The 24,038-nt window shown below is 50.6% G+C and overlaps 1 protein-coding gene across 1 annotated transcript in view; it reads left to right on the top strand.

The window, feature by feature from the left end:
- TRPM4 (transient receptor potential cation channel subfamily M member 4) overlaps positions 1-24,038 on the top strand; it is a 38,759-nt gene that overhangs the window by 124 nt on the left and 14,597 nt on the right. Inside the window, exons 2-14 of the mRNA XM_090261358.1 lie at positions 289-356; positions 4,580-4,754; positions 5,096-5,276; positions 5,474-5,637; positions 5,862-6,045; positions 12,523-12,584; positions 12,724-12,915; positions 13,216-13,315; positions 17,725-17,837; positions 18,147-18,509; positions 18,675-18,809; positions 22,895-23,024; positions 23,153-23,298. Coding sequence (XP_090117484.1) covers positions 289-356; positions 4,580-4,754; positions 5,096-5,276; positions 5,474-5,637; positions 5,862-6,045; positions 12,523-12,584; positions 12,724-12,915; positions 13,216-13,315; positions 17,725-17,837; positions 18,147-18,509; positions 18,675-18,809; positions 22,895-23,024; positions 23,153-23,298 — 2,013 coding nt within the window. The remainder of the gene's footprint in view (positions 1-288; positions 357-4,579; positions 4,755-5,095; positions 5,277-5,473; positions 5,638-5,861; positions 6,046-12,522; positions 12,585-12,723; positions 12,916-13,215; positions 13,316-17,724; positions 17,838-18,146; positions 18,510-18,674; positions 18,810-22,894; positions 23,025-23,152; positions 23,299-24,038) is intronic.

Below are 24,038 nucleotides of genomic sequence, written 5' to 3'. Positions count from 1 at the left end.
GAGCAGGGAGCTGGGCGCCTGGTCTCCCGGTGCTCAGAGAGGAGGGTGCTGGACACGCAGACTCTGGGGTCAGACGACGAAGGGGTTTGGAAGGGCCCGGACTCCTGGGTCCTTGAGCACGGCCAGGAGGGGGGACTCTGGGGGCGTGTGGAGACTCCTTAGTCTAGGGAAGGAGGGCGCCGGGGTCCCTGAACCCCGATTCAGGGGCAGGGCGCGGGGCGAGGGCCGCCGTGTTCCCGGGGACTGAAGGCGAGTCCTCCTACCCCTACCCCGTGCTCCTGTCCGCAGAGTTGGATCCCCAAGATCTTTAAGAAGAAGACATGCACGACATTCATCGCTGACGCCACGGATCCGGGGTGAGGAGTTCGCGCGGGGGGGACCCGCCTCGCCCGCCGGGAGCGTCCTCAGCTTTCCCAGGCCGCTGACCCCGCCCACCGCAGATCCCACCCTGGGGCCTCCCCTCATTACTGACTCTGGGGACGCTCCCAAGGGCGTTCCCTGAATTGCGTGGCCCCTAGGGGAGGGTTTGGGTCTCTGCAGACACTTCCAACCTCCCTTGCTCCCGCTCAGGGTCAGAGTTAAAGCGCCAGGACTCGGTCCTGTCTTTCCTTCCCCTTGTCTCTGTCTCCTGTCGCTTTCCGTTTTTCTCTTTTGGCTGTTTCTGTTTTATCCATCCATCCATCCATGTATCCATCTATCCACCCAAGAAAGCTTCACTCAGCATCCTCAAGACAGCATACTTTTCAGGAGCACGAGCCCTGCCAGGGTTTACATTTTACCTGGGGACACGCGCTGTGTGGCTTTGGGCAAATCACCGCACCTCTCTGGCCTTATCTGTCCTCTGAGCATAAAAGGCAGACCCTCCTGCTGGGGGTTACCGTGAGAATTAGACGCCTGTGTTCTGTCTGGAACACAGCCCGGCACACGGTAGGCACTGAGAAATGTCTGCAGCTCCCGTGGGAAGGGAGCAAACACTGCCCGTGCAGGCCCCGGGCTTGTGCTGGGTGGCGGGACACCACGTGAGCCAGACGGGCCGTGTGCCACCTGTGAGCGGCTCCTGACCTTCAGCGGTGGTCTCTCAAGTAGCTTCTGGCTTTCTAGTTTTTCTCAAGATGGTCATCGGGGCGTGGGAAAGGTCAGCATTCCTAATTCAGTGTGTGTTTTGTTGTGAACGTACTATATTAACGCCGTCTGGCTTGCAGTTATGTACAAATAAACCTATAAGTTCATGGGGGTGAGTGCTCAGGACTTACTGGTGGACACGAGAGTGTGGTCAAGACAGTTTAGGAACCTCTGGCCCTAGTGGAGGAGGAGGAGCTGCAGAGGGCCGGCCCCCGGGTCCGTGGGAGCCGGCAGGAGGCGTCCGGCCAAGACCGGGGAGGAGACGGGGCGTCACTAATGTCTTTTGGAGGAGGGGCCCGTGAGACGAAGTTCTGAGAATGAGTGGAGTTTGACAATGGAAGGCGGGCTGGAGAGAGGAACTCGGGAGGTGATTCCAGGAGCGAGCGCCTGCAAGTCGCCCTCTATTGACAATGGGATGTGGCTTGAAAATGGAGCAAAGTTCAGGGTGTGAGGGCACTGTTATGAGAGTGGAACCCAAGAGGTTGGCTGGACCAGAGCTCACGGGGCCTCAAATGCCCCCCTGAGGGTCTGGGACCTTGTCCTGGGGTGCTGGGGACCCTCTGGGGGCCACGTGAGGGCAAGTAGGAGTTCGGGAAGCGAGGGAAGAGTTGGTTGAGAGTCCAGGTGGGAGGGGAAGAGACCCGAGCCAGGCCAAGGCTGTGGGGACACAGAGAGGATGGGATGAGGGCAGGAGCTTGGGGACTGATGGATTTGGGGAGTAAGGAGAGTGGCTCCTGGACCTTTGGCCTGGGGACTGGAACACAGTTGGGTTGTCCCCAAGATGAGGGACCCAGGAGGATGAGCAGGTTTGGGAAAAATTTCAGAGCTCAGTGTGAGGCCTAGTGAGTTGGAGGGACCCGAGGGGGGTGGGGGGCCGGGGCATTGCAGACCTGGGTCAGGGACTCGTCCCAGGTGTTGGTGGTAATGGAAAACGGAAGTAGGTAAGAAGTTACGGGGGGAAATGTAAAGTCAGGGAGGTTGCAAACTGGCAATTCTGAGACTTTCTTTCCCCCATGGGAGAGCAGTTTGAAAAAATCTGTCGGAATGCCCCAGATACACATGCAGGCTTTAAGTCACCATGGCCTCTAGTACAGTCACTTGCTTCCCACCTGACGCTTCTTTCCTTTAAGTGAGTGACTTGCCTGGTCCCTGGGGGTCTGCGTTTGAGATCAGTGCAGGGAAGCCATGTGGTTCTGGATCTGGGCACGTACACTCAGGGGAGGCACAGAGGAAGGGAAAGCCACCGAGGAGGGAGGGACAGAGCCGCCAGGGGGCCAGCCGTGCTCTGCCAGGGAAAAGGTTTTCTAGAACCAGAGCATTTTAGCTGTTCCAGCACCACTTTGCTATGGTCAGATGAGACCTGAATAGAGGCCATTGTATTTGGGGACATGCAGGTAATCGCTGATCTTATCGGGAACAATTTCAGTTTCAGTGGCCACACTGAGAGGAAGGAGGGTAGGGGGTGAGCCATGCGGGGGGAGTTGGCCAGCCCCGTCCACCAGAACTTTCTGGAAAGGTGGAAGTGTTCTAAGTCCACATCCAGTAAAGCACCGCTACTGGCCCCATGTGGCTCCTGACCGGAGATGCCGAGGAACTTAATTTTCAATTGTATTTAATTTTAACTTATTTGAATATAAAGAGCCCCATGTGGCTAAGGGCTACTGTATTGGACAGCTCAGGTTCTTGAACATTCCATAAATCTGTTTTGCAGGGAAGGGCTAGTGGGAAGTAGATGAGAAGGAATGAGAAACTCCAGAAATGGGGTTGAGATGGGTAAAAGGAACAAGTAGGCAAACTGAGGCATGCCAGGAGCCTGGAGGTAGACTCAGAAAGGGGAGGGGTGTGTCCTTCACTGTGGTCTCACTGTGCCCGGAGCTGGGCTAACTGTATTCTGTTCATCCTGTGTGTGAATCGGGTGGCCTTTTTTAAAAAAAGATTTTATTTATTCTTAGAGAAAAGGGAAAAGAGGGAGAAAGAGAGGGAGAGAAACACTGATTGGCTGCCTCTTGCACACACCCCAACTGGGAGCCAGCTGCCACCCAGGTATGTGCCCTGAATGGGAATCGAACCAGTGACCTATTGCTTTGCTGGATGACACTCAACCCACTGAACCTGACTGGCCAGGGCAGCCATTCTTTGGTTCACTGAAGTTTCATCTTCACAGCTCTTATCAAATTCCTGTACCACTGTGCCGTCCTTCCCATAACATTGGTCCTTAGGTCACAGCTCACTCCGTTCATGGAAAGACAGGTCGCCCCTCGATCTGAATCTCTTCTGGAGTTGGGGCCAAAGAGACTTGGATACATTAGCAACTAAATCCCTCATTCCCCACACTCATGTTCCTTGCTCTTTAAAACCCCGGTGCCAATCACATTTAGATAGCAAGGGCTCCTTGTACATTTATTTAGGGAAGAGAGCAACCTGTGTGGTCCATTTACCACAAAGAGAAAGAAACACACCGTAAAAGACAATTAAAATAAAAAGCAAAGAGCCCTGGCTGCTGTGGCTCAGTGGATTGAGCAACAACCTGCAAATCAAAGGATCACCAGTCCGATTCCCAGTCAGGGCACGCGCCTGGGTTGTAGGCCAGGTCCCCAGTTGGGGGCGTGAGAGAGGCAACCACACATTGGTGTTTCTCTCCCTCTCGTCCTCCCTCCCTTCCCCCATCTCTAAAAATAAATAAATAAAATCTTTTTTTTTTTTAAAGCAAAGAAAGGTATTTTCCTTCTCACTGGACGTGGATGAGGTTGATGAGGTTGTCGCCAGCGCAGTTTTCTGAGTCTGAAGCTGGCTTTTCTGTGTTAGAAAGAATAGCAAAGGGGTTAGACATTCAAGCCAGTCTAGCACTAGCTGAGCTTCTCTCCTGAGCCTCTCTCCTTGGCGGTAATCAGGACTGAGAAAGGAATGACTTTCTGACAGTGTTTGCTATTCAAGGTCATTTAAAGTTCGGTGTGGAGTTCATGCAGGTCTGGTATGCAGCCCTCATTCCAGGGAACATTGCATTATGTCATCGGTCCTCTAAGGTCCACGAAGTAGGTTGTGCGATTATTGCCTTTTCACTGGAGGAGGGAATTTAGCTCAGAGAGGTGAAGCCACTTGCCCAAGGTCACACAGCTGCCTCAGCCTCCAGCCGGTGCGTGCGTGCTCTCTGAATCTCTCTCTGGATTTTCCTTTTTGTGGTGAATATGGTCTGCGTGGGCTGGGGGCAGCGAGGACCCTGCAAGGCCAGTGAGGGTGGGGCTCTGGCATCCTTCTGGTGGGTTAGGTGACAGTGTCTCCTCCTGCCCCAGCGTCTCCCTCAGGCTGGGTGGAGCCAGGAAGGGGCAGGGGCAGCAGGGGCAGCAGGGACTGTGACTGCCTCTGGGGCCCAGGCGGAAGTATGGACATTTCTCCAGGATGCTTGGGGCTGGTAGGGACACCCGTGGGGTTCATGCTCCCCCTTATTCCTCCCCTTCAGAGGGACCTTGTGCCAGTGTGGGCGTCCCCGGAATGTCCACCTGTCAGTGGCTGTGGAGGATGCTTTCGGGGCAGCCATGGTGACCGTTTGGGACAGTGACTTGCATACCACTGAGAAGCCCACCGATGCCTACGGGGACCTGGATTTCCTGGGTGCCGGCCGCAAGGCCAGCAATGTGAGGCCTGCATGCTGGGCAGGGCCGGGGTCGGCGAGCGGGGCTGCGTGCACGGGGGCTCCAAGCTGGGGTCCATGCGCCCTGGCTCAACACTGTCTCCGCATTTGCCCATCCCTTTCTTCACCTCTCTCTGGGTCTCCGTCTCTTTCTCTCTGGGTCTGTGTCCCTCTCTGGGTCTGTGTCCCCCTCTCTTTGGGTCTCTGCCCCTTCTCTCTGGGTCTCTGTTTCCCCCTCTTGGTCTCTGTCACTACCCCTGGGTCTCTGTCATCCTCTCCTTGTGTCTCTGTCCCCTTCTTGCTCTCTGTCCCCTCCCCGTGTCCTCCCCTTCCATGTGTCCACAGTTCCTCCGGCTCTCTGACCGCACGGATCCAGCTACAGTTTATAATCTGGTCACGCGCACATGGGGCTTCCGGGCCCCGAACCTGGTGGTGTCAGTGTTGGGGGGGTCAGGGGCCCCCGTCCTCCAGACCTGGCTCCAGGACCTGCTGCGAAGCGGGCTAGTGCGGGCCGCCCAGAGCACAGGTGACTGACGGTTGGGGGGGCTGTGCCTCCTGGGCAGGGGCTGGCGGCTCACGTCCCCCACTTCTCTGGGAGGCTGCCTCGCCGGCATCCCTGTGTCTGGGTCTCTCTCTCTCTCTCTCTCTCTCTCTCTCTCTCTCTCTGTCTCTACACACTTGTGTGTTTCTGAACCTTGCCACCTCTGTCTGTGTCTCCGTTAGGGGCCTGGATTGTCACCGGGGGCCTGCATACAGGCATTGGCCGGCATGTCGGTGTAGCTGTGCGGGACCACCAGACAGCCAGCACGGGGGGCACCAAGGTGGTGGCCATGGGCGTGGCCCCCTGGGGTGTGGTTCGCAATAGAGAGGTCCTCACCAACCCCAAGGTGGGGCCCAGGGTCTTGGAAAAGGAGGGATCTGAGGAGGGAGGGGCCGGGGGCTGGGACCCCTGGGTCTGAGGAGGGAGGGGCCGGGGGCTGGGACCCCTGGGTCTGAGGGGGGAGGGGCCGGGGACTCGGATTCCTGGGTCCGAGGGAAGAGGGGCTGAGGGCAGGGCCTTGAACCCAAGCCTCAATGGAAAGACTCTCTGGTCTGGCCCCTTGTACCCCAGGGCTCGTTCCCTGCGAGTTACCGATGGCGCGGCGACCCTCAGGACGGGGCCCAGTTTCCCCTGGATTACAACTACTCGGCCTTCTTCTTGGTGGACGACGGCACCCACGGCCGCCTGGGCGGTGAGAACCGCTTCCGCCTGCGCTTCGAGTCCTACATCGCCCAGCAGAAGGTGGGCGTGGGAGGTGAGTGGCTTCCTCCGCCGGCGACGCAGGGTCCCTGGCTTAGGATCCCAGCGGCCTGATCTGGCTGAAATTTGGGGTCTAGGCGAGGAGGAGCTTCCTACTGCCAAGGCCTTCCCCATCATTTGCTGTGTTATAAAAAATATTAACTTGGCCCTGGCTGGTGTGGGTCAGTGGGTTGAGTGCCCAGCTGCAAACCAAAGGGTCGCTGGTTCGATTCCCAGTCAGGACACATGCCTGGGTTTCGGGCCAGGTCCCCAGTTGGGGGTGTGTGAGAGGCAACCACACATTGGTGTTTCTCTCCCTCTCTTTCTCTCTCCCTTCCCTTTCTCTCTAAAAATAAATAAATAAAATTAAAAATAAATCTTTATCTGAAATCTAAAATATCCAAAAGCGAACACAGCTTGATGAATTGTTTTAGCAAACTGAACCAGCACCCAGATCAAGAAACACAGGATTAGCAGTTCCCAAAGCCTTCTGCCGGCACCCAAGGGTCCCCCTATCCTGCTCCGAACAGCACAGAGCAGTTCTGACCTGTGCTTGAGCTTCCCTGCCATCCGCACCCTTTAGAGCCTGGCTTCTTCTATTTGACGTCATTTCTCTGGGGTTCATCTATATCATTACCTGACTTGTAGTTTGTGAATAACCCGCGAGTGAAAGAAGAAAAAAAATCAGAAAATATTTTGAACCAATATGTGACATACCGACACTTTTGAGATGCAGCTAATGCAATACTTGAGGGAAATTTGTAGATTTAAATGCATACTATCCAAATAAATAAAAAAGACTGAAAATGAATGGTTTAAACTTCCAATTAAAAAGAACCCTAGGGCTCTGGCTGGTGTGGCTTAGTTGGTTGGAGCACCGTCCTGTGACGAAAGGTTGCGGGTTTGATTCCCAGTCAGGACACGTACCTAGGTTGTGGGTTTGATCCCTGGTCCAGGTACATACAGGAGGCAACCAATCAATGCTTCTCTCTTGCATTGATGCTTTTTTCTCTCCCTCTCCCTCTAAAAGCAATGGAAAAATGTCTTCGGGTGAGATTAAAAAGAAAAACCTAGAAACAAAACAACAAATCAAATATCTAGGGAAAGGAGAAGCAAGAAAATAAAAAAGACAAGGGCAGAAATCGATGAGATAGAAACATGTACAATAAAGAATAGCAACTAAAATAAAAGCTGCTTCTTTGTCACATTTCTGCTTAATTCTTTAAAACAAATTTTATTTATTTATTTTCAGGGAGAGGAGAAGGGAGGGAGGAAGAGAAACACTGATGTGTGAGGGATACATCGATTGGTTGCCTTTGGCAACCCCCGCCCCCCAGATGGGGACCCAGCCCACAACCCAGGCACGTGCCCTGACTGGGAATGGAACAGGTGACATTTTGGCTTGCAGGCCAGCACCCAATCCACTGAGCCACACCAGCCAGGGTTCTGCTTGATTCTTAAACCTTACTTAGCTTTCTGGTGACTTAACCTTGTTTTTAAAATTGTCATACAGTAAAGCTTAATTTTCGGGGGCGGGGGGGTTGCAATTCTGTGATTATAGATCCATGTGACCAGTTCGACAGTCAGTACACAGAACAGTTCTCTCACCTTGAAGGTGTTCATTCCTTTTGTCCCCCAGCCGCCGGCCACCTCTCCAACACCATGCGCGTTTTCTCTTTTCCAGAAGGCTGTATGAATGGAGTAATATAATACGTAACCTTTTGAGACTGGCTTTTCATGCAACGTAATTGATTTTGGCAGCTTTAATGTGTGCCCTTTAGAACAAATCAAGTCATGCAAGGTCTATAAAGAAATAGTTAATTACCTTCCCTACTTAGCTCCAAACCTCTCTACTGGGGTAATCAGTCTTACACAATTTGGACTTTATCCTTTTATACCTTTCCTATGTTTATAAAATTCCATGCAATTATACTTCCAACTATTTGGTGTTTCCTTTTTATAATATATATATATATTTTTTTTAAATCATTTTTAAATTATTTTTTATTGTTATTCTATTAGAGTTGTCCAACTTTTTCCCCCTTTGCCCTCCTCCGCCCATCCCAGCCCCCTCTCCCACAGTCAATCCCCTCCCTGTTGTCCATGTCTGTGGGTCATTCATACATGTTCTTTGTCTAGTCCCAACATCACCCTTTCTTATGGCCACCTCTTTAGGTCCCAACTCCTGTCTCTTTCATCCCCTTCTAATGACTAGTTGTGTGATATTCCTTGGTCATGGACCTGTTATTTATATGTTTCTCAATGGATGGGTATGTCATGTTTACCAGTTCCTGGCACTACAAGCAATGTTGAATAAATATCTTTGTGTGGACATGCAGAATGGCATACAGGTGTCTTAAATTCTGTACAGTAGATTCCCTGAGTTATGTTGCTGTGTGTGTATATTAATAGACAGACTAAATAGCTTTCTAAAAATGTAGCAGTTTTCACTACCATCAAGAATGTGAGTGATGCCTTGGCTGGTGTGGCTCAGTGGCTTGAGTGTCAGTTTGCGAACCGGGGGGTCGCTGGTTCGGTTCCCGGTCAGGGCACATGCCTGGGTTGCGGGCCAGGCCTGCAGTTGGGGGCGCACAGGGGAAGCCATGCATTGATGTTTCTCTCCCTCTCTTTCTCCCTCCCTTCCCCTCTCTCTAAGAATAAATTTTTAAAAATTTAAAAAACAAAACAAAAACAAAAAAAATGTGTAAGAACACTCTTTTCCATTCAGTCTCGACCAGCTCTGGGTACTCTTGCTTTATTTTTTTTGTTGTCCTTGCCAATTTTATGGGTAAAAAGCAGCATCTCACTTTAATTTGATTTTCTAATTTATCTAATACTATTGAGAAATATAAACATATATTTTGTTGGCCAATCATATTTCCTCAATCATGAACTGTCTATTCATACCCTCTGTACATCTTTGAACTGGGTTTTTTTCTTTCTTGTCTTTTGATAAGAATTCTTTGTATCCTGTTGAGAGTAACCCTTTGACTATTAGATGTATTATAAACTTTTTATTTTATTTTATTTCTTTTTATTTATTGATTCGAGAGAGAGAGAGAAACATTTAATTTGTTGTTCCACTTATTGAGGCACTCATTGGTTGATTCTTATCTAAAAACATGTAAAAGTCATTTCCAGATGGATTAAATTTTTAAATATAAAAATCTGAGCTTTTGAAAACAAGACAAGGAGAATGTTTATATGGCGATGTAGCAGGACAAATCTTTCTTTCAAAATGCAGAAAACCTAGGGGCTATAAAAGAAACAACAGATATACCTAACTGCATAAAAAATGATAGAATTTTTATGGAAATAGAAGTCATAATTAAAGTATCTTTTAAAAAGTTCACAGCCCTGGCCAGGTAGCTGAGCTGGTTAGAGTGTGGTCCCGATACACCAAGGTTGTGGGTTCCATCCCCAGTCAGGGCACATACAAGAAGCAACCAACAAATGCATCAATAAGTGGAACAACTAATCAATATTTCTCTCCCTCTCTCTATCTGAAAAAAAAAAAGAAAAAGAAAAAATCCGTAAATTAAAGTATTAAAAAAAAGAAAAAAAGAAATGCCACTTCAATTACATATTTACTTCTTTCTAGATTGCTTATCTCCATTTCATTTAGCTATTTTTCCGGGGTTCTGATCTGTACTTCCATTTAGGCCATGTTTCTTTGTCTCTTGGTTTTGGCAGCCTCCCTGTGTTTGTTTCTGTGTATTAGGTAGAGCTGCTTTGACTCCGTGTCTTGGTTGTGTGGCCTAATGTAGTAGGTGTCCTGTAGGGTCCAGTGGCTCAGCCTCCCCTATCACCCAAGCTGGGTACTCGAGGTGCGCCCTTCGTGTGGGCTGAGTATACCCTCCTCTTGTAGTTGAGCCTTGGTTGCTGTTGGCAGATCAACGGGAGGGACCTACCCAGGCCAGTCAGCTGCAGGGACTGGCTGTGACCACTGACCACCAACCTCCACCCTCCATGGAGGGTCAGCTGTGCAGGGGCAGGGTGGCGGTGCTCCAACGTGGTCTGTAGCTGTCCACTGGCTGCGCTGGCCCTGGGGTTTCCCGGTGGTGCAGGCCAAGGTCAGCCCCCACCTGTGTTTTTCCCGGGGCCGCCTGCCTGAGCTGTACAGCAATCTGAGGTGGCTGCTACCTGTGCTGGGCTTGGAGATTCCCAGGTGAAGCCAGGCTGTGAATCTAGGCTGGCTGCTGCTAGTGCGGGGCCTGGGGCTCCCTGAGGCCAGCTGTGGCTTGTTTGGGAGGATTTAGTACGTTGTGAAGCCTGAGCCAATACCAGCCACTCATATGGAAAAGCAACTCAGGTGAGGCCTGTAAGTTGGGTGGGGCAGAGTCTCTGGGGATCTCCAAGGCAAGTCAGAGTTAGCCAGGTTGATGGAGTCTCAGATGTGGCACCAGTTTAGAAAAAGGACAATGGCCTCTGCTCGCCTTGATGCCAGACACTTCAGTTCCTCCCTGTATAGCACTGGTGCCTTTCAAGCTGCTACCCCGGTGCTGGAGCTCAGAGGGGGTGAGTCTGAGTAGGTGAGCCAGTGTGTGGGTTCTTTAAGAGGAACTGCTTGGGGGCTCCAACATTCTCTTCCACCAACTCAATCCCATTGTTTTTTGCAGCCAGTAGTTGTGGGGATTTATCTTCCTGGCACTGGAACCCTGGACTCAGGGGCCTAGTGTGAGGCTGGGATCCCTCGCTCCCGAGATACCCCTCCCGAATTGTTATCCACCACGCACGGGTGAGGGACCAGCCCTTCCCCCGTCTGCTCCCCTCCTACCCGTCTGGATGGAGGTGGTCTCTTTAATTCTGTAGTTGTCAGACTTCCCTTCAACTAGATTTCTGATAGTTCTGAGTGATGGTTGTTCTGTATTTTGGTTGTAATTTTGATGTGGTGAAGGGGTGAGCCATGTCTGCCTATGCCATCTTGACCTGAAGTTCTGAAATCTATTTCTGAACCTTTTTCTCTTCTCTGTTCCTGTGCCAAAGCTATGCTAATCACATCCGTTTATTTATTTATGTATTTATTTATTATTTTTATCCTCACCGGAGGACATGCTTATTGATTTGGGGGTGGGGGTAGAGAGAGAGAGAGAAACATCAACTGGTTGCCTCCTGCATACGCCCTGACTGGGGACCAAACCTACAACCCAGGCATGTGCCCTCACCAGCCTCGAACCTGTGACCTTTTGCTTTACTGGACAACGCTCCAACCAGCTGAGCCACACCAGCCAGGGTGATTACATCAGTTTAAAGATGTTTTGCTATATATCAGGGAAAATTCCCCTTCACTGTTTTCTCTCCAAAATGTCTTAACTCTGACATTTATTCTTCTATGTGAATTATAAAATTATTTTGTTCCATTAAAAAAAAAGCGGAAACACTTCCAAACTCCTTGTACCCTCCTCTTTCCCGAAAATGCATTTAATTTATTTGTTACTTTGTGACAGGTCAATATAGCATTAGTTTTTCCATTCATTCATGCTTTGCTCTTAAATAATGTTTATAAATTTCTTAATAAAGATCTAGCATCTTTCTGGATGAATTAATTCCCAGGTATTTTATACTTGTAAATCAAAACATGAATAAGATCGATGTTTTGAGAAACATTCAGATTTTTATTTATTTTTCTTATATCAATTCTCTTACCATATTTACTTTATTAACAGTTATTTATTTTTGAGCAGCATCTCTACAACTTTCTGAGACTATTAATCATGTTTTCTTCAAATACATACCAGTTTCCATTTTAATTATTATTTTTTTTACACTGTTACTCCCGGATGAGGGTGAATGGTAGTAATGCTGTCTCACCTCTTATTTTAATGGGAATTGGAATAGTAGAAAACTATCTTATATGACTTAACTATTGGGCTTTGGTGTATTTGGATAGTCCTTTTTTTTCCTTATTTCCTTCATTTTTCTCTTCGAATTAAAAAAAAATATTTTACTTATTTACATTTAGGGAGAGGGGAAGGGAGGGAGAAGGAGAGGGAGAGGAACATCAACGTGTGAGAGATACATCAATTGCTTGCCTCTCACGCACCCCCAACTGGGACCTGGCCTGCAACCCAGGCATGTGCCCTGACTGGGAATCGAACCAGCGACCTTTTGGTTCCCAGGCACCGCGGTGCTCAATCTACTGAGCCACACCAGCCGGGGCTCTCTTTGAATTTTCATCCACTCCTGGCTCCTGGGTGGTTAAGCAACTACACGATTGACTTATGCCTCCAATAAACACCTGTCTTGTTCAAGAACCCGGAGTCCAGGCCCCCAGCCCCCTCCTTCCTTGGGAAGCTGAGCATTACTGGCTTCAAAATCTGGCCCCTCCCCACGTGCTCAAATACAGGACAGTGAGCCTCAGGCCTGAGGACTAGGCTGAAGCCAGCGCTGGCCCCAGGGACTTCTGGGAAATGTAGTTCTCTACCATTCCCTTTAGAAGACTAATGGGAGGCGACCAACTCCTCCCTCACCCCCCACTCTCTTCTCTCCTCAGGAACTGGAATTGACATTCCTGTCCTCCTCCTCCTCATCGATGGTGATGAGAAGATGTTGAAGGTATAGGGGTCCAGACACTGGGGGCTCAGGGGCTGAGAGCGTGGGCCCTGCATTTCAGGGGAGGAGGGATCCCGGGATCTGTACTTCAGGTGGGGTGAATACCTCCCTCCCTGAGCTGACTCCCCCCTTTATGTGGTAGCGGATAGAGAATGCCACTCAGGCTCAGCTCCCCTGCCTCCTGGTGGCCGGGTCTGGGGGAGCTGCGGACTGCCTGGCGGAGATCTTGGAAGACACCCTGGCGCCAGGGAGTGGAGGGGGCAGGCGAGGTGATGCCCGAGATCGGATTAAGCGTTTCTTCCCCAAAGGGGATCCCGAGGCCCTGCAGGCCCAGGTATGACATGGAGAATCCAACTCTAGGTCCTGAGATGGAAAGAAGCTGGGGACCTGGGCTCCCAGGTCATGAGAAAAAAGGGTGCTTGCTAAGGACTTGGAATCCTAGATCCAAGGGAGGAGGGTAATGGGGATCCAGACTTGTGGATCTGAGGGGGAGAGGCCTGGGGGGCCTGCACTCGGGTTCTGGGAGTAGCGGGTGCTGGGCACCTAGAGCGCCAGGTCCTGAAGTCCTCCTGTGTCTCTGTGGACAGGGCCCGGGCGGAGCCGGGCTGGGGATGCGGAATTTGATGTTCTGCAGGTGGAGAGGATCATGACCCGGAAGGAGCTGCTGACAGTCTATTCATCTGAGGACGGCCCTGAGGAATTTGAGACCATCGTTTTGAGGGCTCTTGTCAAGGGTAAGACTTGGACCCCCAAATTCTCCCACTCTCTCTGCTCAATATTGGACAATTTTTCTGGTCGGGGTACTTTATCCATTCCCTCTAGTCTAGGGTAGTGCCCCTTTTTGATCTCTCTCTTTTTTTTTTTAGTCATCCTCCTTTGCATTGTTTCTTGAGGCTTTGCATGGTGCTTTGGGACAGTTTCTCAAGATACTTTCATTATGTTCCAACATTGCTTTCTTTCTGTTAGATCCATTTATCCATCCATCCATCCATCTATCCACCCATTTATCTATCCACTCATCCATCCATCCACGCACTCACCCACCCATCCATCCATTTACCTGTCCACGCACTCATCCATCCATCCATCCATCCACCCATTTATCTACCCACTCATCCATCCATCCACGCACTCACCCACCCATCCATCCATTTACCTGTCCACGCACTCATCCATCCATCCATCCATACACACGTTGATTTTCCATCTACCCCTTATTCCATTCATTCTTGATTCTTCCATCCATCCAATCATCCATCCCTCTTGCCATCCACCCATCCTTTTACCTACCGATCCACATGTCCATTAACAATTCTGTACACTCATTATTCATCCATCCATCCATCTTTCATCTATCCATTCATCTTTCTATCTACCCATCCTTCCATCCACCCATCCTTCCACCCATTCATCCATCCACCCACCCACACATCCATCCATCCACCCATCCATCCATCCATCCATCCATCCATCCATCCACTCACACTTTCTTCCTCTTCTACATGCCTGCAGTATGTTTCAAGCACTGCAGGGTGGAGAAATCAGAGATGAACCAGAGCATGTCTCCCAGGGTGGGTCTTCTCATATTTCACTAGAAGAATGAATGATGAAAACCGAGGCTGAGAGCACACTGGCCACCTGGTAGGAGCTGAGGATGGGGCTAATTTATTCCCTCAACACACATCATCCTAGCCTCCAGAGGTTAGAGCAGATCCATATCCTGTTCTCATGGAACCCAGATCCTCCCAGGGTGGTTGGGACACAACCTAAAATAAAATGTAAGACACAAGTTTGGGGGAGGAACCACAGTCAGTAAGGGGAGAAAATTCAAGGAGGAAGTAGCATTTAAGTAGGACCTTGAAGAACCAGTAGGATTTGGACTTGGTAAAATGAGGAGGCAGGATAGATAAGTGGTAATGGGGATTCCCAGCACTCTGTGGGGATGTGGGTGTCAGAAGAGTTTTTACAGAGAAAACACCCACTTAGGTAAGAGCTCCCAAGAGGTGCAGTTTCAATTTATGATGAGTTCTCAGCCCCACACTCCACCTCAGTTGTATCCACCCTGTTCTGTGGTAGCAGAAAGGGCAGTTCCGTACTTCTGACTTTGGGGTTGGATAAAGCTGGACTTGAATACTAGCCTGGCCGCCTCCTGGCTGTGTGGCCTTGAGAAAGAGACGCATCCCCTTTGAGTCTTAGTGTCTTTCTCTGAAAAAGGGAGGTAACAGCTGCAGGAGTGTTGTGAGCCTGGGAGGCAGCTTATGAGCAATGCCTGGTGCCTGGATTGGGGCGGGGGGTGGGGCAAAGGGGGAGCTCTTCTTAGAGTGATTCTATTCCTTGTGGGGACACATCCTTACATGGAGGACGAGGGTGGGCAAGTCTGATCCACTTTAGGGAAGTTCGTGTACGAGCTCCTTGGGAGAAAACGCAGCAGCTCTGTAAGATGTGGTTGGGGGTGGTGTGGTGTCAGTCAGGCCATTGTCCGCAGAGTGGAAGTGATCCTGCTCTGCTGGGGAAATTGGAGCCAGTCGAATAGCTCGGCGACAGCAGAGTCGAAGGGATGGGGTTTCCCGCAGGTGACGGAGGAAGGGGGAAGGGAACAAAGGCTCCTGAAGAGTCTAGCAGGAGCCAGGCATTGTGCTGGGCAGCTGGCATGCATTTTTGCCCCTGATCCTCCATCCCTGTCTGCAAGGATTGGCTCCCCACTTTGCAGATGAAGAAACTGGGACTCAGAGGGGGGAAGTGACTTGCTTAAGGTCACACAAGGTAACAGGTGTCAGGCTTTCATTCAGGTCCGTCTGGCCTCAAGCCCACTGTGTGGGCTGTGGTTGGGTCAGAGGTTAGAGACCCACGTGGATGGCAGGAAGCACATGGCATGAGGCAGCCCGTGAGGTAGGCAGGGCCAGGCCACCCAGGACCTCAGCCGAGCCTTTGTTCTGAGAGGCATGGGAGGGACAGGGTCAGCTCTGTGTATAGAAGGCCCCTCTGGGATCAGCTGGGGGCAGACTAGAGAGGAGAGACTGAGGAAAAAGGAGAGACTGCAGTGATGGTTGCGGGACAGACTGGAGCTGGGCCATGGGGGCAGGAAGGGGGCCCAGGGAGAGGCAGGGGGCTGGAGGGACAGGGCTTGGGGACCAATGAGCAATGGACTATGAAGTGAAGGGCAGGGCCAGCACCTGGGCATCTGCCTCATTGACTAGGTGCACAGAGATGGTGTCCCTGAGGGGGAGGACCAAGGGAAGACCGGTTTTGGGGAACCCCCTGACTCAGTATGAGACACGGTGAATGTGACAGTCAGCTGACACGTTAGGGCTGAATATAATACAAGATAGAAAAGTATTTTTTTTCTTCTCTTGCAACTGTGAGGAAGTAGGGGAGATCCAGACTTACAGAATTTCACAGTGAATTTGCTTCTGGGTATTGAAAAGAAATAGAAAGTTGTGTGGTCCCAGACACGTTACAGCCTCTCCCTGGGCCTGCGTTTTCTCAATTCTCAGCCTCAAGGGTAACGCTGGGCAAGCTGCAGGGTCCTCCCAGTTCGGGTCTTCTTCCCACAATTAGCATCGATAGCAGTGCTCCAAAGCGGGTTTTCCCAGTAGCATTCCCATTTTATAGACGAGGACACAGGCTCCCGAGGCCCAGCGGCTTGCCCGTAGTCCTTCCATTGGATTTGGCGGAGCTGGGATCCGAGCGCCTCGGAGTGTGCGCATTGCTCACGTGCCTCCCCTAGACCCCCAGCCGCGTCAGTTGTTCGACCGGGCAAAACGAGGCAAAAGTCCTTCCCCTGCTTTGGAGATAGTTGTGGAGCAAGCGGAGACAGACGGAGAAAATAACTCCACGGCCAAGTTCCCTGAAACCCAGCCGTGTCTAGACGTGGCTCTACGTCCGGGATCCAGGGCGCACCTCAGACTGCCCGCTGAGGCACACACTTTGCGCCCATCCAATCGCTGGATCCAAGTTCTAAAGGCCTCTGGATCTTCCTTGCTCTTTTTAATGACCCCCAGGGTCTTCCAGGGTCCCCCTAATGTTCGGATATTTTTCCCCATCTCATTTTCTGCTACTGTCCCCTCCTTCCTCTCTCACATTCCCCCAGCGTCAGAGAACCAGAGCGTCTTATGTTTGCGATTATATCTTGTGTTTTCCTGCACCCCGGCCTGTGCTCCAGCTGCTGCCGCTGCTGTGAAGGTTGTTTTTTCACCTTAGACGCACACCTGCAAAACCAACTGGTCTTTCTGAAGCCCCGCCTCGCCCTGACCAGTGGGGCTTTTGGTTGGGTGTCGCCCTTCAAAGCGAAACGTCGCCGGTTCGATTCCCAGTCAGGGCACATGCCTGGGTTACGGGTTTGGTCCTGGGTCCGGGTGTGTTTAAGAGGCAACTGATGGATGTTTCTCTCCGTCTCCTTTTCTCTCCCTGCCCCCCTCTAAAAATAAATAAATCATATCATTTTTAAAAAGCCCCTTCTCAACGCCCATCCTGTCTGAGGCTTCCTTGAGTAATTCAAACCTCTGATTGTAGCCTCCCCTGGGCCCTAATCACGAGCTATGCCTACCTCTGAGGGCGCCCATCACCCTGAGGGTGGTGATGTGGTTTGGGGATGTATTTTCCTGGAATGAGTTCCTTCAGGGTGGGGATCATCTCTAGTTTCTCTCTGTCCCTCCCATTGCCTGGTCCACAACCTACCTCAATAAATTTTAAATGAATGAGCTATTATCTTTCCTTTTTAAAGATTTTATTTTTCCTTTTTATAGAGAGGGGAAAGGAGGGAGAAAAAGAGGGGGAGAAACATTGATGTGCTAGAGATACATTGATTGGTTGCCTCTCATACACCCCCAGCTGGGGACCTGGCCCACAACCCAGGCATGTGCCCTGACTGGGAATCGAACCCACAACCTTTTGGTTCTCAGGTCAGCACTCAATCCACTGAGTCATACCAGCCAGGGCCTGTTTCCTTCTTGGGGGCTCTAAACCGCTAGTCTGCACTCTTCCCCTGAGTTGAATGGCCTTCTGCTTGTAATAGCCTGACTACTTGAAGACCCCAGACTCTGCCCAAGAACACCCCCTTCATGTGGGATCTAAATGCCAGGCATTTACCTGATGTTCCCACCCTCCCCCTGACTGTTGTCCCCTCTCCCTCTCACCCTTGCAGCCTGTGGGAGTTCTGAGGCCTCAGCTTACCTGGACGAGCTGCGTTTGGCTGTGGCTTGGAACCGTGTGGACATTGCCCAGAGTGAACTTTTCCGGGGAGACATCCAATGGCGGGTGAGGGGTCAGAATGGAGTGGGAAGGGGTGGTTGGGGAGCCTGACAAGGGGGACACACCCTCCTGCCTCCCTGACATTTGACCCAGTCTGTCATTATGGCCTGTCTAGTTTTCTCTTCCTTGGCCTTCCATCTCTTACTGTCCATCTGTTCCCCATCTTGTTCCCACTCTCCCCACCCATCCATTCATCCACCCATCCATTTTGTCACTCAGTTCTGTTCCCCCGTCTCTTGTCCTTAACCTCTGACCTCACCTGGCCTTCTATCTGTCTCTGCTCATGTCTTCCCCCATCCATCCCACCCCTGCCAGTCTGTCCACCTGGAGGCCTCCCTCATGGACGCCCTCCTGAATGACCGGCCCGAGTTCGTGCGCTTGCTCATCTCGCATGGCCTCAGCCTGTGTCACTTCCTGACCCCGATGCGCCTGGCCGAGCTCTACAACGTGGCGCCCCCCAGCTCACTCATCCGCAGCCTTCTGGACCAGGTGTCCCACGGCACCGGCACCAAAACTCAAGCCCTTAAACCCTCTGCGGAGCCCCGCCCCCCCGACGTGGGGCAGGTGCTTCGGCTGCTGCTAGGTGAGATGTGCGCGCCGAGATACAACATCTGGGCCACCGGGAATCCTCACCACCACCATGGCTGCAGGGACAGTGACCATGGCTGCGGGGAGAACGTAAGGACCAGGTGTTGCTGGGAGGGGGACACCCAGAAGGACCTAGGGGTGGGGCTATGTTGGGAGGGGGCGTGGTCATATCAAAGGGTGAGGCTGATGATTGGGGCGAGGCTAGGCAGGCACCTGGGGCGGGGCCAATCCTCACCACGCCTCCTTTGCCTGCAGTCCCGGCTGCTCTCGGTCAGGGCCACCTCGGAACTCATGCTGGACGCTGTCCTCGGGCAGACACCCTGGAGTGACCTGTTCCTCTGGGCGCTGCTACTGAACAGGGCTCAGATGGCCTTGTACTTCTGGGAGATAGTGAGTGCTGACTCAGTCTCTGATTCTGCTCTCCTGCCTCCCAGTCCTTTAGTTGAACCAGACTCTCGTGTCACCGCAATATGGTTCCCTGACCTCTGAGGTCGCTCTGACCCCCCCGACCCGGGCCTCTATTCCCGGTATATGACTCCAGTTGCTTCTGCTTCCTTTTCTTCTCCTTTTCCCCCACATTATGCATTTTTGTAACTTGCCTTTTCTCTTAACAATATATATTGGGCCTTTTCCCTTGCGCATACACGTGAATCAATCTTATTCTTTCAAAATGCCTGCCTATAGGAGGACGTTAGATGCCATTCTGCAGCCAGCAGGGAGGCATTTAAACACTGGTACAACGGCCACTTAGGTACATTGTAGCTGCAGTGCAGAAGGGGCAACACTAGAGGCAAGGAAGCAGGCAAGAAGGTAAATCTGGGGTTCTCAGGCAGCCAGGTGAGGGTCTGGACTCCAGCAGGGGATAGAAGTGTTAGGACACACTGGAGAAGTTTGCAAAGTTTAAAGAAGAAAAAAAAAAGGTTATGGGCCCTGACTGGTGTGTCTCAGTGGGCTAGGTGTCGTCCTGCAAATCAAAGGGTTGCTGGTTCGATTCCCGGTCAGGGCACATGCTTGGGTTGCGGTCCAGGCCCCTGGTTGGGGGTGTGCAAGAGGTAACCAATGTTTCTCTTGAACATAAATGTTTCTCTCCCTCACTTTCTCCCTCCCTTCTCCTCTCTCTGAAAATAAATAAATAAAATCTTTTAAAAAAGTTATGGGATTCAGGACTTCCAGCCAAGATGAAGGCTTAGACAGACATGCTGCGTCTCCCTCCACAACTAAGAAGGAATAGAACTACCTCAAAACTAGAGACAACCAGAAGTTCCAGAAAATCGAGCTGCATGGAAGTCCAGCAAACAAAGATATAAAGAAGAAATACTCATCCAGACAGGTAGGAGGGGAGGAGACAACGTGGTGTGGTGGCAGCAGCAGCAGAAGGCAAGCGCAGTCACATGTTTTAAGAAGTAGAGAGGGACACCTGGGGAGCGCTCCCAGCCCCAGACCAGGTCGCAATGAGGAAATTAAGCCTCATTGCTTTTGACTGTGCAAACCAGTAGGGGTTGGGGCAGAGAAGGAAACTGCTGGTTTCTCAGTAGAAGCCACTTGTTTAAAGGGCCCCCCATGGTCCTAGAACATCCACAGACCCACCCACTCTGGGAACGACAGCCAGGGCAGCAGCTAGAGGGGCGCCAGTCCCATACGGAAGTGGGAGAAGTGCCTGGAAAAGGGGCGAATGCTGAGCAAGCAGCATTGTTTCCTTACAATGTAACAGGTGTGACAGCCCTACCTAACACACAGAGGCAAACAAACACAGGAGCCTGTCAAGATGAGGAGACAGAGAAGTATGGCCCAAAGGAGGAAACGGATCAAGGTTCCAGTGGGAGATCTAAGTGACAAGGAGAGAGCCAACCTAGCAGACATAGAGTTCAAAACACTGTTGATAAATATGCTCACAGGCTTGACAGATATGCTTGAGTATGGCAAATGCGTAAGAGAAGAAGTGAAGGCTATGCTAAGTGAAATGAAGGAAAATCCAAATTCCCTTCACCAAAACTAATGGTGAAGGGAAGGAAACTGGGGTTCAAATTATTGATTTGGAACATGAAGAAAAAAACAGTCAACCAGTACAGAATGAGGAAACAAGAATTGAAAAAGGTGAGGAGAGGCTTAGAAACCTCTGGGACAACTTTAAACACACCAACCTCCGAATCATAGGGGTGCCAGAAAGAGAAGAGGAGGAGCAAGAAATTGAAAGCTTGTGTGAAAAAATAATGAAGGAAAACTCCCCAAATTTGGTGAAGGAAATAGGACGCACAGAGAGTCCCAAACAAGCTAGACCCAAGGAGGGCCACACCAAGACACATCAGAATTAAAATGCCAAACTTCAAGATAAAGAGAGAATCTTAAAAGCAGCAAGAGAAAAGCAGAGAGTTACCTACAAAGGGGTTCTTGTAAGACTATCAGCTGATTTCTCAAAAGAAACACTGCAGGCAAGAAGGACTGACAAGAAGTATTCAATGTGATGAAAAGCAGGGACCTACAACCACAATTACTCTATCCAGCAAAGCTATCGTTTGGAATGGAAGGCCAGATGAAGTGCTTCCCAGACAAGGTAAAGCTAAAGGAGTTCATCATCACCAAGCCATTATTATAGGAAGTGTCAAAGGAACTTACTTAAGAAAAAGAAGATAAAAATTATGAACATTAAAATGACAACAAACACAACTATTAATAACTGAATCTAAAAAATAAGAACGAAGTCTAACTAAGCAAACCAGAATAGGAGCAGAATCATAGGTATGGGGATCATTTGGGGGGTTATCAGCTGGGAGGAGGAAGGGGGAGAAATGGGGATATGGTGCAGGGATTAAGAAGCATAATTGTTTGTTACAAAACAGACAGGGGGAAGTTAAGAATAATATAGGAAAGGATGAAGCCAAAGAACTTATATGCATTACCCATGGACATGAACTGAGGAGGTGGAATTGCTGGAGGGAAGGGGGTACCGGGTGGAGAAGAGCAAAGGGAAAAAAAATTGGGACTATTTAACAACATAATCAACAAAATATACTTTTAAAAAAGTGTTAGGAAATAGGGGGAAAATAGTTTTGAGGTTAAATAAATTTGAAAAATGTTTGCTAAAAAAAAGTTACGGAATTCACATAGGATCTTAGATAAAGATTATTTTTATGTGTATATTCTAGAGAAATATCTTGACAGGATTCCTTCAGCTTTGGGTTTTTTTCAGCCTATTGGGTCATGGGTTAACTATAGATTTCATTCATTGACATAGAGTTCATATAACATCAAATGCACCATTTTAACCATTAAAATTTGTACAATTCAGTAGCCTTGAGTACACTCAATGTTGTGCGACCGTCACATCTGCATCTAGTTCCTCCACAGCATTGTCATTGGCACCCAGAAGGAGACCTTTTCTCCATCAAGCGTCACTCCCCCTTTCTGCTTCCCCCCAGCCCCTGGTATCCGCTAATCTACTTCCTGTCTCTATGGATTTGCCTGTTTGGGATAGTTACTATAAATGGAATCATGTATTATGTGGCTTTTTCTTTTTAATTTTTTATTTATTGTTTTCTATTACATATGTGGCCTTTTTCGTTGGATTTTCTTCACATAGCATAGCGTTTTCAAGGTTTATCCAGGTACTAGCATGTAGTGGAATTTCCTCCTTTATAAAGGCTAATACACCATTGTATATATTCTACATTTTGTCTACTCATTCATCTGTTGGTGGATACATGGGCTGTTTTGACCCTTTGGCTATTGTTAATGATACTGTCATGAACACAGGTGTACACATTTCGGTCCCTGCTTTCATTGTTTTGAGTACATATCTTGGAGTGGAACTGCTGGATTGTATGATACTTCTAGGTGTAATTTTTAAAGAAAGATTTTTATATATTTAGTTTTAGAGAGAAGGGAAGGAAGGGTGAAAGAGAGGGAGAGAAACATTGATGTGTGAGAGATGCATTGCCTCTTGTGCGCCCCCAACTGGGGACCTGGCCTGCAACTCAGGCGTGTGCCTTGACTGGGGATTGAACCAGTGAACTTTGGGTTTACAGGCTGCGCTCAATCCACTGAGCCACACCAGCCAGGGTTATTTGTTGTAAGTTTTATATTAGATTCTGGAATCCTAAAAAAGTAGACTCTGCCAGCTGAGTGTCTGCCAGCTTATGTTGCTTGTGGGGAGGGATGGCAGTTCAGAAGTTCTCACTCTGTCCTTTTAGGCGACATCTCTAACTGCTTCCTGGTCTGTCTGTAACCTCTGATGTCATTCTAACTCTGACCCCATTCCTTGGTCCCAGAACTGTCTGATTTCCGACATTTTCCCTTGATATCCAGTTTCTTCCAGATCCATCTACAAACATGGCTTTATCCTTGACCCTGGTTGATTTCTGAACTCTGGCTATGGTCCTTCCCTTGACCCCAGGCTTTCTGCCACCTTCCTCAGCCTTCTGCGACCCTCACTGCTAACTCTGACCCTATCCATGACCTCTCCTTCGCTGTCCCTCTAGGGCTCCAACGCGGTGGCCTCGGCTCTCGGGGCCTGTTTGCTGCTCCGAGTGATGGCGCGCCTGGAGTCTGAGGCTGAGGAGGCAGCGCGGAGGAAGGAGCTGGCAGCCAAGTTTGAGGGGCTAAGTGTTGGTGCGTGGGGTAAGGGAGGGGGCAGGGGTGTGTGTATCTCCCTAGTCCTGTCATAACCCTCCCTGTCACTCTCTCCCCACCTCTCCTTACTCGTCTGTCTTCTGCCCACCTACACCCCCTGCTCTCAGGCCTCTTTGGCGAATGCTACCGCAGCAGCGAGGAACGCGCCGCTCGCCTGCTGCTCCGCCGCTGCCCGTTCTGGGGGGACGCCACCTGCCTGCAGCTTGCCACGCAGGCGGACGCCCGCGCCTTCTTTGCCCAGGATGGAGTACAGGTGAGCGTCCGAGAGCCAACGTCCCAAACTGTCCCTGGCTGCAGGCTGCCACTGGGGGCGGCCCGTGGTCTCGGCCAGCCCCTCCCCCTGCAGACCACCCCTCCTCCGGGGAGCCGGAGCCCTCTCCCCCCGAAAGGCTGCTCTTCCCGTAAGGAGCCCCACCCCCTCCACGGCAAAGCCCACCCTCCCGAAACGGCCCCCTCCAGATACAGGCATTTCTGATGACTCTAGTGGGAAGTCCCGGCTCTTACCCATGGGGAGCCCCTCCCAGTTCTTCAGGCGACCCCCCCCTCCACCCCGCCGCCCCGGTCCCGGTCTCAGCAACTAGAACGGCCTCACCAGACAATTGCCTAGCGTCCTGGACACAGGCGCGCTCAGGCTTAGCAAGTCCCACTCCGGGAGGAATTCCTCTCTCTCCGCAAGCCCTGCTCGCCCCTACAGCCTCTCCCGCCCTAACATTTTGAACTTTCTCGGGAAGCCCCGTCCTCAGCCATGGGAATGATTTGATGGGCATTTCAAAGAATTACCCAGAGTTCTTTGCGGCCAATAGGGGTTAAAGTCCTAGTTTAGGTATTGCACCCCCCCCCCTTTTATTTCTTTTTAAAGATTTTTATTTAGAAACAGGGGAAGGGAGGGAGAGAGAGAGCAACATCAAAGTGTGGTTGCTTCTCGCACTCCTCTAAATGGGGACTTGACGAGGCATGTGCCCTGACTGGGATTCAAACTGGCGACGCTTTGGT

The sequence above is a fragment of the Furipterus horrens genome, unplaced genomic scaffold (assembly GCF_987537825.1).
Source record: "Furipterus horrens unplaced genomic scaffold, mFurHor1.1.pri manual_scaffold_13, whole genome shotgun sequence".
Lineage (NCBI taxonomy): Eukaryota > Metazoa > Chordata > Mammalia > Chiroptera > Furipteridae > Furipterus > Furipterus horrens.
Note: the sequence above shows the minus strand (reverse complement) of the source record. Positions and strands in the feature narration are given on the sequence as shown.